Below are 17,300 nucleotides of genomic sequence, written 5' to 3'. Positions count from 1 at the left end.
TTTTGAAGTCCCGGTTTGAAAACTCCTATAGAATTCTTCTAAAACCTAAAATTTAAAATTTGTTAATATTCAAAATCACTAATCCCATCCATTCTTCTATTGCTTCCATTGCATATCAGGCTAAAAAGGTAATATACTGATGTGTAAAGTACATTACCAAAGTATCTTTTTAAAATGTATTAATGATTGAAAATAAATTATAATATTTCTGGAAAATTTGACACATTTTTTATAATTTTTGAAAATTTTTAAAAAATCATAACCGAAACATCGGAATTGCAATTCCGCAATTCTGCAAAAAATAAACATTGAAACAATAGATCTGAAATTTAAGGCTGGTTAGATTTGGAAAAATAATTTCTAAGCAAAATTGCTCAGTTCTCCATTAAAATACAACTTTGGTTCTCTAAAGTATCCAACACAAAGAAAAGACTATTTCCGATTGATGATAAAATGATAAATCATCCCAACATATAACATACTCGAACATAAAATTAATCTTTTAACATGTAAGCCCCTGTTGAACATTCGTCTAAAACAAACAAAAAAAGAATTTTTTATTGGTAATTAGATCGAAACTTACATTCCCTGACATCATCCCCCACCGAAAGGGTATACAATGTATGTTATGAGACCTTTTTTTTTGTTGTTGTCTAGATATATTTTGAACAGCTTCAGGGTGTCATAAAACACATTTACGTTTCCGTATCTAAACATTATATATAAATGTATCTTATATCTTATAGGTTAAGCATTTTCTGTCCTTGTTTTGCTTTAGAAATATGTATGTATAATATTTGTACCTTAATACCACCCCCTTTGAAACTTAAGAATAAATCAAACCCTTTTTGGACATTTACGATCGTGGTCTTCATCGGGGTCGTGGTAAATTAAAATAAAAAACTGAAACAACAAACAACAAAAATATAAGAAAAAACTTTCTAATATGTTGTACTGTACCTAAAAATAATAACAAAAAACACACATACAAACAAGAAGGTACATTTATTCAGTCTAAATTCATATCTAACTAGATTTTGTATACCCAGTTAGTGATGAAGAAGGTTTTAGACATCAGTGTTCCAAAAACAGGATATTCGTTGACTGTACCTACCACCTACATTTTGCATCAGAACGACTGCCATGCCGGATGGATTTAAATGAACATAACGCTTACGCAAGGAGTTGTGTAAATCATTCGAATATAATTACTCTGTGTTTTCAGAATTTAAGGGTACACGACGGCGACGGATGCCAAAGTTGTAAGAGACACATAACTATGAGAAACGAGCGAATGAACGAACGGGTACTTGATAGCATCTGATGTACACATTACGAGCGCATGTGTATGTGAGTGTAAATTAATATGATAAATGTAATTAATGTAATTTATAGGTAGCGTCACTGTTGGCGGTAATAAAATAACAATGATGACGATGAAGAGGTGTAGAGGTGTATACCATCTTTATGCCAATATACAACAAAAACCTTTACAAGAATAAAGTTGGTATAATGAGTTGGTTTGCTGTGAAAGGAACTTACTAAACATAATGTTAAACTCTTTGTATACCCGCAGAATTCTACGGATACGGTACAGATATTCTTGTTGTATCTCTAACAGCAGTATTCAACCAGATCTTAGAGGGACAATCTATCCCTAACCAGTTCAGCGATACCTTGATTTTCCCAATCCACAAGAAGGAAAGCACCGAAGTTCCGGAAAACTCGTCGTTTAAATGAATGGATAAATTCTAATAATCTGCTCAGTGAGTTCCAAGCTGGCTTCAGATCGGGATACTCCACCGCCAATCACAGTTTTGCACTCCGCTCGATTGCTAACTCGTTTCTATCGAGAAATAAGAAACTATTTGCGTTCTTCGTTGATTTCAAAGCTGCTTTCGACACCGTGGATCGCAATACCCTATTCTACAAGCTTTACCAGTTAGGATTGTCGCTTAAGTTCGGTACAGTATTGGAAAATGTATACAAGACTACCAAAGCATCAGTGTGGAATAGCCAATGCTTATCAGAGTGGTTCCAAATGAAATCAGGGGTTAGACCGGGCTGTGCACTCAGTCCAAGGTTGTTTGCACTCTTCGTTGATGATATCGTCGAAGCATTACCAGCAGGAATCGAGTACGCAGGCGTTAACTTTAAAGCTCTTCTTTTCGCTGACGAAATTGTCCTACTTGCGTATACATCGCAGTCCCTTCAGCTAATGATAAATAAGCTTGCTGAATATTGTAAAAGTTGGAACCAAGTGGTAAATTTAAATAAATCCAAAGTGATGGTTTTTAAGAATGGCTGAGGAAGATCGGGTGCAAGTTAGCAATGGCACTGTAATGGTGAAAGAGTAGAGTTGGTGAAAAAATAAAAATATTTAGGAGTCTGCTTTACTATTAGGACATGGAAAAACATTTCACTGACAAACTTGTTAAGGCCAAAATAGCTAAGAACGTAGCATGAAAGCAATGTTTTAATAATAAGGAAATTACGCATTCCAGTAAATTCAGGGTCTTCGAAGCTGTATCAGAATCACTTATGTTTTATGCGGTGCAAGCTTGGGGAGGTCGGAAATATGAACAAGTGAAAAAACTGATTAGATTTTACATGAAACCGATTTGCCACCTTCCTTCGAGTACGCCAAACTACATGAACTTATTGGAATCGGGACTAGGTCAATTACATCCTCAAAGCTCTGGATATGCCAATAAGTAATCGTCTCCCAAAATAAATAGTTCTTCATCCAATCCCGAAGTGGATGGTTTAAAGACTGGTTAGAACTTGGCGAGCTGGTGGATGGTGACCTAAACTACAGTAACCTCTCCTCTTGGAAACCAACTTTATATCGCCTAATAGCTCATCTGGATGAAGCCTCAAGAGAACAATACATGGAGCAAGCGCAAAGCTCACTACACCGCATGATATACAGTAGACTAGACTACGATCTCCGGGAAAGAAACTTCTTTCACGACAAATATACCATCGAACAAATTTCGTGCATGTTTAGCCTAAGATAAGAACTCCTTAATCTGATTTACATTCCTCACCGCTATGACTTATCGATTGTAAGCAACCTGTGCAACTTGAATGAGCGCGAGGATATTTTTCATTTTGTTGGGCGATTTGCGACACTGAGAGAAATAAGAAGACTTATTCTAGGCAGTGACATTCTTTCAAATACTGAAATCATAAGCCTTCTACAGGAAATGGAAGTCACATATGCATTTTGCAAAACAGCACTTAAATATAGAATCGAATTTTAAGTGAAGCGTTTTAATCTTAAACTGCACTTTCTTTTTTTAATCTATATAAAGCTATACTTTTAGTTGTCAATCAGACAGACGGCAATGCCATGCATCATATTGATTGTATTAACCAAATTATTGTTAAAAATGTATGTTTAAATAAAATCAATCTTAATCCTAAATCCAATCCTTTTGATCTCGGGAGGTCTTTTTATTTAACTGAGAAACCACTAGAAACCAAAGGTTTAGATAAGCTTCAACAGATAAAAAACTTAAAAATTATCAAAGCTACTCTAAAATCTTCACTCAACAAACGAATTGACGAATTGAAACGTATTTTATATTAGTTAAAGATTTCTAATATAACTTTGGCACTTCAAAATTTCCTAAATGTTACGATTGTGATATCCTTGCCTATTTGTCAATTAATTCGTTGTATTGCTTCTTTCTCTTGTTACCATCTCAAATCAACGCAACAGTCCGTTGTGAACCAGGGCCTAGTGACTTACAACTCTCAACCATTCCTGTGTGCGAGTACTGTTGTCAGGAGTGGAATGGAAGGGACCTACAATTTTAGGCCGAATCCGAACGGCTAGTTTGAGAAAGCACTTTTTCATGACAGGAATTACTCTTGAAGGATTTGTCAATTCCTCGCAAGAGGCAGTACCCGCGAAAACTATTTTTTTTTTAAATTAAGGTGGCACAGGCAGGGATTAAACCCAAGACCCCTTGCATGACAGTCCAACGTACTAACCACCATGCCACGGGTACTACTTGTTACCATCTACATGTTGTTTTAACTACTCCTAAAACATATATTGGGTACCTCCACTTTTTTTAATTTGTTTATTATTGTCATTTATTTATGTGGCGTTGTGTATTTATTTTTGCGATACCTTGGATTGTTACATAAAAGACTATAACCCTCCCTTAATTACCTTTTTATCTATTCTTCAAAATGTCAATAAACTTTAATAAAAACACGTTTTTTTTAAAATTTTGTTGAAACATTCATTTCGATTTTATTTTGAGCTTCGTCTTAATTTTTCTTTTTCTTTGTTTTATATTTTAATTTATAAATATTTTTATTTTTATTTTATATATACCATATAGCAGGTATTGTTGATGGAAATGTTGATTTACATACTGACTTTACATGTTTGTTTAAAAAAAAGAAAATAACATAAAAAATGTTTATAACATTAAAAGTTTCCTTTTTTTTAATATATACAAAAAGATTTCATCATGATTTGATAAATATTAAATGATTTTTGTTTTTGAAGAGAAAGTTAAAATATACAAACACAAATTAAGCGTCTATGTTTTTAGTTACTACTTTTTATTTCAAAAATTGTGATATTTTTTTTTCTTCTTAAACATTATAGTAAAATTGTAAATATTTAAATATATATCATTTTTGTTTATCAAGTATAGCTTTAAAATTTATTAAGCTTTGCGTATACATTATTTTGTCACTTGGTTTAGTTATTTTTTTGTTGGTTTTTAGTTAATTTTTTTTTACTTTCACATTTTATTTTGTTTAAGTTTGTATACTTTCATGTTGTTGCTAGAAATTAAAATCACTATACAATTTTTAACATTATGGAATAAATTTAATCTTATCATTTTTATTCATAATTCTTTTATTTTCTTAAATTTTCAAGAAAGAATCAATGCTTGAGAAGGTTTGGTATACAATTGTTTGTTTATATAATAAATTATTATTATTATTTCTATAGTTATTATATTAAATAAGATACTTAAGTGAGGTTCAAAATTTCAAAATTTTACGTATACTTGTTTTTGTTGTTTAAATTTCTATATTTATATCTTTATAATGAGGCTTAAAATTAAATTTAAAAGGAACTGAAAGCGCAATAATAAGGTACAGTGGCTTATAAACAATTAAAATCCAATGAAAAAAAAACATAAATATTTAGTTTTGTTTACTTTTTAGTTTGGCACAAATCGATTACATTGTTAAGGATGTTCTTTAAATAATTTTGAAAATATTTTTGATTAAAAATAAATAACAAAAATTATGATTCAAAATAAAGGTTAAGAATTTTGTATAAGTGTGTTTGAAAGATCAAGAATTCGTTGTTTTATCCAAAAATTTCAATATACTATTTGAAATATTTTTATATATTTAAATACTTTTTTTATTTATAAATTACGTATACATTTTTTGTAGGTTATTTGTTTGTTAATTTTCGTATAGGAATAGGTAATAGATGCCTGTTGTTTTATATTTAATCTTAAATAATTTATGCAATAATTAAGGTCTAAATATTATTTTTTGATTTCGCTTTTAGGAGTTTATCATGTTACTTATTTAATTTTTCACTTTAGTATTATTTTTATATTCTCTTGTGTTTTTTTTTTAATTATTTACAATTCTTGAGATTCATTTATGAAAAGTAGAATTTTATATATTTATACATAAAATGTATTCCTATTTATTATTTTACATAACATGCATTTTTAATTTAATTTACTTTTTTCTTAGGATTTTTAATACTTATTTGAATTTTATTAAATCATAATAATCACGTTTTGTTTTTTGTTGTAAAGATTTGAAATAGTTTCACAAGATCTTAAATCAAGATACAAGATATTAAATTTTTTCTTATGATCTCAAGTTCTTCTTTCTCGGATTGGAAAAAGAAGAAAGTTCAGCTTTAGTAATTAGTGTTAAGAAGTAAAGGTTGTTGACAAATTCACATGTAACTACTTAACAATGCGATCGTAATCTCAAAACTCACTTGAAATTATCGCATAAAAGGAGGAGAATCTTTCAGAGACTGTGTGTAATATTGTGTGGATAATTGCATTAAGATAAATAAATGTTTCACAAAAGATATTAAGTTGAAATCAATATTTTCAAGAACTTTTAAGCATCTTTCGACCTCACCAAATGTGAATTGGTATCCAGAAATAACAAATTTGATGTCCAATGCAGTAAAAATGTATTTTTTTGTTTTCTTCTTTTTTTAATGCGGATAGGAATATTATCGTTATTCAGCAGAATTTTATTTTTCAATAATTTTTCGCAAAAAGTTGATTTTTAAAATGTTATTTCATAAAAAATGGAGTTGGAATAAAACTCAAATTTTGCTTAAATTACTCCAAGTCATGAGTAAAAAACTCAGCGAAAATTAAATGCACCTGCTCTTATTTCATGTATTGCACTCTAATCTCTCTTATCTTCGAAAACCTGCAATTGAGTTACGAGTACTTAAGAACGAGTCAAGCCAAAATTCATTCAAATGAATTTGAGTATTTTTATCGTCTCGTAAAAAACAATACAAAAATCTCATAAATACTGGTTTTATGGGTTTCCAATAGTCATCTCATCACTCCTCCTACACACACACACAAACACATAAATTTAAAAGAGAGTTATCTCTCTCCTCCTACGTTCTCTTCATTTGCCGTAAACCCAAACAAAACAAAACAAAAATGCAAGCAAAAAAAACCAAAGGAATCCGACCGCCCTCCTTTTCTGCTCTTAGATTTCTCGCCAATTGCATTTCGCTTTCCATTGGACTGGAATGAGCGAAGTGACACTATAGATAACACAAAAATAACATTAAACCTGACAATGCGAAGGAATAAGACAGGAGTGGGAGAATAATGATGGTGTTTTATTTTTGTGTGGTTCTCTTTGTTTTTCTTTTGGTTGCCCACGTTTTGATATCAATTTAAGTTGTTTTGTTTTTAATGACAAATCGATGAGCAAAGAGGAGAAGGAAACAAAATGCACAGTGCACTCTTTATTTTTAGCATGCAATCTTGTTTTTTTTTTTTTTAATTTGTATTTTGTCTGTCGCATTTGATTTGACATGAGTGTCAATCGAATTTAAATGGCGGGCGGAAAAAGATCAAGGGGGATTGCCTTGTCTACAAGCCTGTTCTTAGTTATGGCGGTATGCGTCATATTTACCTTTTGACTGTCAGACGTATTTGGATGACAATTGCTTGGCCAATTCGGTGTATTTGAGGAACTTGGACTGGACACTCTCGTCGGCTGCAGATGCCGCCGGTGATTGAGCTGTTGGCGGTGGTGGGGGAAGTGATGGTGGTGCTGTTGCTGAAGCCGGACTCCTAGACTTTGGTGATGGTGGTGCCGCAGACGATACTGCCGACGATGATGTTGACGATGACGAACCACTCATGTGAGCTTTGCTGGATTGGAGAAGAGGTTCCATGCTGGCGTCGTCTTTGACGAAGTGCACCTTTGACAGATGATGGCGGTAGGCGCCTTTTGAACAAAATGGTGTATCACAGAAAGCGCATTTGATAACGGAGTCGGATGTGATGACAGCGTCATTGCAAGCCCAACTGAAAGCCACCATTCCACTGGGTGTGCCGGAATTTGTCAAACTACCACCGCCGTTTGGATGGTGGTTGGAATTTGTTGAATTTAGACGAGTACTGGTCGAAGGAGGATTTTCCGTCTTCTCGCAGAGTTTTTGAAGTGCTGCCAAGGGATTTGCGGAGGAGGCTTTCTTTCCCGCTGCCGACGGAATGTCATTGGCTGACGATGTTGCTACATGGGAATTTAAGCTGTCAAACATCGATGAGAGGGCTGTCAAACTACTGCCTGGAAGCTTCTTTTCTGTGCATCCAGCTGATGAGCGATCACTGGACGATGGACTGGTAGGAACAGGACTTGGTGCGGCCGAACTGCTGGGCGTGCGATTTTTGCGAAGATCCAGTTCACCTCCGGTTTCTGGAGGCGGTCGTTCTATGTTGAACTCCTTCCTCACCGAGATCTTGGAATGTCGTTCGGGCTCTTCTTCTCGTTCCTCTTCGTCGTTTGGTTCGGTCTTCACCCTGAACTCTTTCTCATCTCCATCTGGATTGGGTGATCGAAGAATCTTATCCGGGGTTTGACGTGGTGGTGAAGGAGGTAGGATTGGCTTCCTCTCGGGTGTGAGCGACTCCATGCGACTGCTGCCGCGTTCGGATATTGAACTTGACTCGGAGCCACTTCTCTCACGTCGTCCGCCATATTGCGATTGTTGATGCTGGTGATATGATCTCAGCAAACCCATAGTCTGGGCATCGATTAGTGGCTTCGTGTAGTCAACTGTTTCGTCAATTCCCAGCCTTTTGAGAATACTCGCTCCCAGTGGAGTACCGGAGTTATTTTGGTTATAGGATGTGGCACCATGACGAGATGATCTTGTGTCGAAGCTCTTTTCGATTAACTGCTCGATGGCATTTAAGACCGATGGTGACGAAGAAGTCTTCTCACTTAGGTCCTTTGGAGTAGGTGATGGCAAATGGGGTGAGATATGTCTGTGAGTCGAGGATGTCGAAGCTGGGGAAGTACTCTTCAGGCCATCACGACTTCCTGGTGTTGGGGGACTCGTAAGACAACCGTCCGGAGGAATGATGCTGTTCTTCATGCTTCTTGGAGATGCATTGGCAATTGCTCCACCAACGCACTGCCTAATGTGATCGACGAAGAGGGCCGTTTCGATCTTGTCGCCGCATTTTTCACAAGTTATCTTCGTCGAAACTGACTTGAAATGATCGTTAGTCTTGTAGTCTTGCTGACCGGCAGCTCGTTCTAGCTCAAGAAGCTTTCTCACCGGAAGAGATTTCTTTCGTTTTTCTCGAGTCTGCCTGCGGCGACCTCCAGTTTCAGTAATGGAACGCATGATGTGCTCCTTGTAATGGGCATTCTTGATCATGTGATTGCTGAGATCTTTGAGCGATGAGAAGGCCTGATCGCAGACCTTGCATGTAAGGACAGCAGAAACTGTACTATTCGCTGGTGATGGAGGACCACCTCCACCTTGAGGACTTTGTGGAGGGCCAACCATTGAAGGTGGAGGCCCTACCGGAGGCGGTCCGGGATTAGGTGTGGAACTTCCACCTCCTCCACCTCCTTTTTCGTCGGAAGACTTCCATGATATGATCTGCTCCTGAGAGATTATATTGGTGTAATGCTGTGTCTGTTGCATGTGATTCGTCATTTCGGCTAGCGAGCGGAAGCTTTGTCCACACCACATACATTTTAGAATCTGACGTGTCTGCTCTGCACCTTTTCCCAGCCAGACATCCTGACCACGCACCAGCTTTCTGGGAAGAGGCATAGTTTCTTTGATCAGTAGATTCAAATCTGATTTGCTGTTCGAGGAGGATGATGAATTTGTTACGTTTGAGGAATTTGAAGAAGAAACCACAGGATGACGATGGTGCTGGTCGTGGTGGTTAGGCTGCTGGGATGGAGGAACATTTACACCACAATGCTGTGTTTCTTTCATGTGAGTCGTCAGGCTAGCGAGAGTGGGGAAGCTCAACTTGCACCAAACGCATTTGAAGACATCCTTGACTGCATCAGCACCTTTATTAAGCCAGTGTGACTGCCACGCGCTATGTCGTCCCGCACTTGCTCCAGAGTTTCCAATTGGCTGGGCAGGTGATCGCATATCACCCATAACATCAGAACCACCTAACCGAGTCATTTCTGACATCTTCTCCAAGGCTTTGGTAGCATCGTTCGTCACCATTTTGTTTTTTCCATTCCAATCCATTGGCAAGACGCCTTTGGGAGACATTCCAGCTGCAGCTACAGCAGCTAGATATGGATTGATTGGTGGCACCCAAGCTGTTGGAATGTTCTTGTAATCATTGTTGGGTCTTGACATTTTCTTAGGAATCAGAGGTTCGTCGTCATCAGTTGAGCGTTTTCTACTGGTTACACTCAAATCCAATGGACAATTGACATCGGTCGTAGGCGGAGGAGTCTCTGCACCGCCATCTGATTTATTCGACAAATTCATAGCATCGCTATCAGCATCGTCGGAATCCCGACGGCTTCGTTTCGTACTAAAGTCCAGAGCTGGTGAATCATCTGGAGTTGGTAGTCCAGGCGATGGAGATTGTCCTGATGATGCAGACTGCAACCCAGCTAAGGGATTATTCAAAAGCATACGATTTTGTTGAGCTGCAGCTGCAGCAGCATTTAAGTAAGCAGCCATTGCCGCAGATTGAGGTGGAAGCAGGGCAGCTGCAGCCGACTGGGGAAGGGTAGCCGGTAGAGGCAGTCCAACGGGTGGACTATTTGGTGAGGGTGTCGGTGCTGTATTACTGCCATTTCCTGAACAATTTGAATCATCTGATTGACAACGACCACCACCAGTTGATCCTGTTGAATCGCGTGACTGACATCGTGGGCTGGCAAGCTCACTATAAAAAAAAAAAATTTTAAATTATGTAAGTTACAGAATTGATGATGATGAAGTAATATAAAAATAAATGTTTGTTCTTGGAATATGAGAAAGTAACATTAAAACACATTTAGCAATATTAGAGAGTTAACTTAATACAGAAGAGTTCCAAACGAAGAATCAATAAGAATCGGTACTGTACCGCACGTTAGATTGAAAAATAATCTAGTTTGTCATTGCAGTTGGTAAACTTAAAAACTAGCATTGGAAAAACTTCAATAGCTGCGTTGGCGTCATTCGTAGTACATCAGATGCGTAAGCTACTTGATCAAGGTTTCAATCTTAGTGACGGGGAGGTAGAAAAGTTTTTCAATTAATATGAACGAACTCAAGACTAAGACAATAAAAGGAATCTGATGATCGGTTGGCTTCCGTGAAACATACATATTTATGTAATACCAGCCGTGTGTAGGACTATCATTCCAAAGGTTCAATATCTGCCTGTGTCATCCATAGTTTATTTTTTTACGGATGCTGTTTCTTTCGAGAAATTGACAAATTCTTCAAAAGTTATTCTTGTCATGAAAAGTGCTTTTTCAAATTAGCTGTTGGCTTTCGGCTTAATACTGTTCCCTCCATCCCTGACACATTACCCTCACACGTAAATCGTTGAGATTTGTAAGTCACTAGTCACTTATTTTAAGTTGTTTGACTAAAAATATCGGTTGTTAATTTATCAACAAAGTTGCTAGATTCACAGTTTGTGTATATTTTCGGACAAACATACATAAAAAGAGTTAAAAACTCTTGAAAGTTTTAATTTTTTTTTTGAAATTTTACTAGACACCCTTTTTAGATCTATTCTTTTCAAAATATTTCAAATAACATTAAGACAGACATAAGGACATTTTTTTGAATTGCATATATAACTCTAATCAGTATTTCAAAAATTAAAAATTAAATTGGGTTGCGCAACAGTCCGTTGTGAACCAGGGCCTTGTGACTTACAACTCTCAACCATTCTTGTGTGCGAGTACTGTTGTCAGGAATGGAAGGGACCTACAATTTTAGGCCACCTTTTTAAATTAACGCACTAACCATCATGCCACGGGTACTACATTTCAAAAATGCTTAACCAAATAAAAAACAAACACTATCATTGTTAATAATTTAAAATCGTTTCCAAGCTATTTGCAAATATTATAAAAACTTACTGTTTTGTAAGAAAGAAAACAAACAATTGCAAATTATAATATTTTAACAGATATTATTTTTCCATTTGTTCTTATAAAATATACCTATCTGAAAAAAAACTTGAAAATTAATTTTTTGTTGTCCTTAACTTTAGAATTTATTTTCAAAAACAAATTTACAAATACCAAAACGTATCAAATGTAAACATTATATATCAATTTTAACTTAAAAACAACAAAGAAAAGCGTTCCACAAGGCTGCATCTTAGGACCACTTTTATTTACTGCTTTTAAATGTGTAAGTATGCCTTTCCTGTGTATATGACTATTAGGTATAACTTATAACACCCTTTTGATTCCATCTCAACTTAAAGAAACTAGTAAGATAAAATACAGAAATATAAAACAATATTTTTAAATTTTGAAGCCATTAGGAAAAATGCGTTTACAACCGAATGAAATCAAACAAATTATGTTTTTTTTTATTATTTATTATAAATATTATATATTTCAATAATGAATAAAATAAAAATTTAAAAGTAGTATTCCTAAAATGTTTAAGTGCAAAACACTTTTTGGCCGATTTTAACTCAAAATTTTATTGATTTAATTATTTTTCTTGCAAATAAAAAAAAAACTTTTAAATATTAAATGTATCAGTATTTTTGTTATTTATTTATAATTAAGTAATTTGTTTTATCAAAGTTGTTTTAAAAATAATTTCTCTTTAACTAAAATAACAAAACAAAAATCGAGAATTCCGGTGTGATTATTTCCTTTTAAATAAAAAAAAATAAAAAAATCTAAATTCTTTTAATTAATAAAATATTTGGAGACACAAACAAATTGTTTCTAATTAAAACAAAATCTACCGAAACCACAAACAAAATAAAGAAAACATATACATATTTTTGATAGATGTCACTTTCAGCTAAAAACTATTTTCTAAATATTTACTTTGTTACAAATTGCTTTATAGAAAATATCTTTGACCAACAAAAATAAAGAACCTGTTCCCCAAAATTCTTCATTGTCACCCATAAACCTAAGCCGTGTTATCTATCTGACATATCAAACAAGAACCAAAGAAAAACCATTTCCATCATTTTCTCGAGTGCCTATTGTAAATAGCCTTGATTTTTATTTTCTTAAATAATATTTTAAAACACCAGACGTTATAAATATAGATTTTTTACGATTTTTTAATATCCCATTAAAAAATACATCCCATATCCCAAAAATAAAAAGTCATCAACAATATCATTCGTCTTCCATCAAAATTTAAAAAAACTCAATTTTCATCACAGGAGATATTTTTAATATTTTTATTTTTAAATTAAAACCCATTTAAAAAAAACCAAATCACATCAACAAATTTTCGTAACACAAAAAAGTCAGAAGAAATGTTCAAACTAACCTTGCATTCAACGCCTGCCTATAAATCTCCAGCATAACAGCCTCGTGTAGCATCATTCTTATGTGTTTTAGAATGTGGCGCGAAATTAATTAATTTTATTTAAAACAAAAAAAACTTTATTTCGAAAAAGAAATTAAACGTTTTTTTTTCTTGAATATTTATTCACTAGTGTATTAATTAGCAAAGGGCATGTTGTAAACACTGAACGATTAACAGTCACGCACTTAAAAATAAACACACTTGTTTGTTTGGTTTTGTTCGTTTCTGTTTTTATTTTGTTGTATATTTATTTTGTTTGTCGATCCAAAAGAAGATACATAATATCAATTAATTCTTTTGGGATTATTTTTGGCGGTGACAACAAAACAAATCAACAGAGGGCGTTAATTGTTACACTAAATAAATCACAACACAAAATACTATGTGTGTGGTGTGCTGGTGAGAAGTGAGGGCCCAACATCAAGCATCGAGTGAGTGAAAAATATTAAGATGGGTATTTGATGTTTTGTGTGGGAGGCAAACGGGAGGATAATTTGGTTTGAAAGTATTTTCCTCAGATAAATATTAAAAAACAAAAAATATTAATAAACCTCAAAAAAGTCCCGAGATTGATTTATGTTTTTTTTTTATTTTTTATTTTTATTTAAATTTAAACTTTTATTTTATTTATTAAAGAAAAATCACAGAAAAAATATTTGTAGAATGGAATTTGTTTCTTCTTAAAGTCTTCTTAAAGATTCGCCTTATTGGAATAGAAGTCACTTGTGTATGTTTCGTATACTGTTATCACTGACAGATTTGATCCTTGAGATTGTCACACAAAGTATCCTTGTTTACTAAGATTTATATTTATTTTTTTAAATATTTCGTTATTTGACTAGAGATTGCACTGTTTTGTTTTTATATTACTATTATTTTGTTCTCAAAAAAAACCGTTTATCTTTGCAGGTTTGTGTCAGATATTTTATATTTTGTTTTATTTATCACATAATCACCGTATTTTTTTTGAAAAACTTAATTTATGGATTTTCAAAAATTATTCGTTTCGAAAAATTGTTGTTGCAACTGCCACTGACACTGTAACTAGAATTCTTGTTGTAGTTGTTTTTGTTTTTATTTTTATTCTTGTCATCAACATAAAATCTCGACATGATTACGTTGAAACGGACTGTTGTCGACTAAAAAATCTTTTTGACACTGACATGGTGCAGACTGGCACGATTGTAGAAGTAAAAATACTCTTGTGTGTATGGATATGTCTAACTATACGTCTGCGTTCGTACGTATGGTGCTGTCATTTAGCTATTGTGACAGTGTATATGAACGGTGTATGTCCATCAGAGATACACGATGACGACTACGACGACACGACGATACCAACGATACACGCGCAGAGTGAGCACACCAAACCGACTGTTTTGTTTCACTGTTTCGTTTCACAAAAACCAATTCGAATTCAGATTTGAGTAGAAATAGTAGGTAAGGTAGAGGCGTAGAGGTGGATTGGATTTGGTTTTGGATAGATGGATGAACGACGAGCAACGACGCACGGTGCGAGATACGGACGGAAAGAATGATGTGGTCGTCGTCGTGTGTCGCGCCGTAATAATAATTGTTGTATTTTTGAGAATTGAATGATTTCCACACATCAAAAGTGCCTTTGAGGGATTTTGAGATAGTTTTGTTGTTGCCTTTCGTGTAGTATTTAAGGGACATCCTGCTGACATGATGCCTGATGCGCAGGATTCTCAATTTTGTTTGCTATATTTTGAATGCGAATTCTCTTCCAAAATTACACCAACTTTTGTTTTATTTGAATCCATATACCGATACTTGTGTTCGAATAGGAATTTTATCCAGATACATTTTGTATACCCACACACATGTAAATGGCAATTGCGAAGAGATTTATGGCATTTTCAAAACAATTGGGTATCTTTGTCTAACCCATGCAGATTCGAATGTATGCATTTCTTTCATTTTACCACGTTTTTGCCTCTTTACAAATACTATCGCGAAAACAAAATTGAATAAAGATTGTGAATCTTATTGGGAAATGGGAATTATTCATAACTGAGAGTTTCACACTCTTCACACTCAATGAAAAGAGAAATATTTCATTTGCAGAAACGTTCCGAGAAAGATTCATAAATAGGTGTTGGTTTTTAACGAATCTTTTATTTGGATTGACATCGACATGGAATGGTGAAGTTCGAAGAGAGTTTAATACAAAAAAAGCACCTGCTTGGCTAAGTGGATTTATTTTCATGTAAGCAATTTCCCCTTTTTAATGCTAAAGAGAGATTTAGAAGAGAGAATTTTAATAGATTGTTGCTTTTTTTGTAGCGCATTAGAAGAGATGCATTTTGTTGGATGTTCTCTTTTCATTTAAAGCAACATAATTTTGTTTTCAACAAAATCTGCAACGACTTAGAAGTGTGACTTTAATGCAAACTAATAGGCAAAGACATTTCATATCAAGATCTCAAACCTTTGTAAGTGCCTATATACCCTCTAAAACCAATTTGTTTTGATTGTTGTATTTGTAACTTCGACAGCGAGTGCATAAATATTATGTAGACATGTTTTAACCAATAACAATTATTAATTTTTTGTATTATTTTTTTTTTTTCAAAAAAATAATAATTTCACCTTTCGTATCGATTTGTTTTGACAGCTGAATCATTTTCAAGCGACAGCGACGCTTTTGGGAGATTTTAGATTTTTCAAGAACTTAAACTTAAGTCTTAATATTTAAAACACACTTTAAAATATGTATATGTATGGTTAGATATACTCAATATATGTACATATTTATGTAACGAGAGTGAAATTTATTAAATATTAAATTTAAATCTAAATCAATTTGTTGAATTTTTAGAACTGGCATTTTAAAGAAGCCAGAAAGATAAGTTTAAAAAGTTCTTGTTTGATGGAGGTACACTTTACAAATAGAAAAGTTGAATTAAGTTCATCAGCTGCTTTTTATTTTATGGTAAACAATATTTAAAAATACATATGTAGGTACGTATTACAAATTCGTGACTCTTAACCATGATTTTTTTTAGTTTTCCAAAAAAGGACGAGTTCAATTACTATAATATATACCTGCTTTTTGTAAAAACTGAAAAATAATGGTTTATGCATTTTGCTTCACAAAAAGTTCCTATTTTCGCACCTTTGTACTAATAACAAAAATGTTGAATGTAGTTGAACTTGTTTTCAGAATCAGCTAAGCTGACATCTTAAGGCCCAACTATAATAGACTTAACCGAGCTAAAGCCAGCTTAAGGGAACGAACCAATACGCAGTCTTATATGTCACCAACCATAATAGACGTTCTGCTCTGTTTCGTTAAATTTCCTTAACCATTTAAAAGCTCGAGCTTAAGCAAATATCAAATTTGCTTAAGTTACTTGAATGCATTATAGTTACTTTTTGTTTTGAGGATAACTTCTGATAACTTTTCGTTCGGTTTTGACATTGGGTTACTTTCGGTTAAGTCTTTTATAGTTGGGCCATTAGTCACATTTTTAATAGTTAATTACGACTATTTTACTTTCCGTCTATGTAAAATTAGCTCTGTATTCTTGAAAATGGAAACCAAGCTGAAATTTTCAAGTAATTCTTATATACATTCAGTACAGGACAAAGTAAAGTATGCAGATTTTGAATTTTCATGATAATGCTATTTTCGCATAAAATGTGTTAGGTAAAAACAATTGTGTGGGAACAATTTTTTTTAATTTTCTATATTCTTTAACAGCTTTAAATACATTACCATTAAAATTAAATGGAAAGAAATTAATTCTTTCATCAAAGACTCATTTCAAAAAAAAATTTCAATTCAAGTCAGAAATCTTCTTATTTTAGACAAAAAAAAAGCCTTTCTAAAGGGAAATTGCAAAAAAATATTTAATTAGTGAAGCCTCTGTAAGAAAGATTCAAAACAAAATTCAAATACTCGGTTCGGTAAATGATAAACTTGGTCGCGGTAGAAGGAGAACGATTAGTTCTTATGATGATCGCAAAATTATAAGGGAAGTAAAAAAAATCCAATGATTTCGAGTCGTCTTATTCAAGAAAAGACTGGAGTAAATGTTTCACAAAAAAACAATACGAAGGCTGTTAAAAGAACCAGGCCTTAAAAAATAGTTTTGCTCAACGACGCCCTTCAATTCGAAGGGCGATCAAAGTTAAACGATTAGAGTTTGCAAAAAAAAACACAAACACAAATTTGATCTTTTTTGAGATA

The 17,300-nt window shown here is 33.7% G+C and overlaps 1 protein-coding gene across 2 annotated transcripts in view; it reads right to left on the bottom strand.

Annotated features, from left to right (window-relative positions):
- Positions 1 to 5,378: 5,378 nt before the first annotated feature.
- LOC129942381 (protein tiptop) overlaps positions 5,379 to 17,300 on the bottom strand; it is a 30,167-nt gene continuing 18,245 nt past the window's right edge. Inside the window, exons 1-2 of one of the 2 annotated variants that reach the window (XM_056051282.1) lie at positions 13,046 to 14,530; positions 5,380 to 10,454 (exon numbers count right to left, since the gene is read on the bottom strand). In XM_056051282.1, the coding sequence (XP_055907257.1) occupies positions 7,205 to 10,454; positions 13,046 to 13,101 (3,306 nt within the window). In that variant the 5' untranslated portion in view covers positions 13,102 to 14,530 and the 3' untranslated portion in view covers positions 5,380 to 7,204. Of the gene's footprint in view, positions 10,455 to 13,045; positions 14,531 to 17,300 lie in introns of those variants that run through there. The other variant, XM_056051281.1, reaches the window with a different exon arrangement.

Source organism: Eupeodes corollae, chromosome 1 (genome assembly GCF_945859685.1).
Source record: "Eupeodes corollae chromosome 1, idEupCoro1.1, whole genome shotgun sequence".
In the NCBI taxonomy this organism is placed as follows: Eukaryota; Metazoa; Arthropoda; class Insecta; order Diptera; family Syrphidae; genus Eupeodes; species Eupeodes corollae.
The sequence above is the reverse complement of the archived record's forward strand: the minus strand, read 5'-3'. Positions and strand labels throughout refer to the sequence as shown.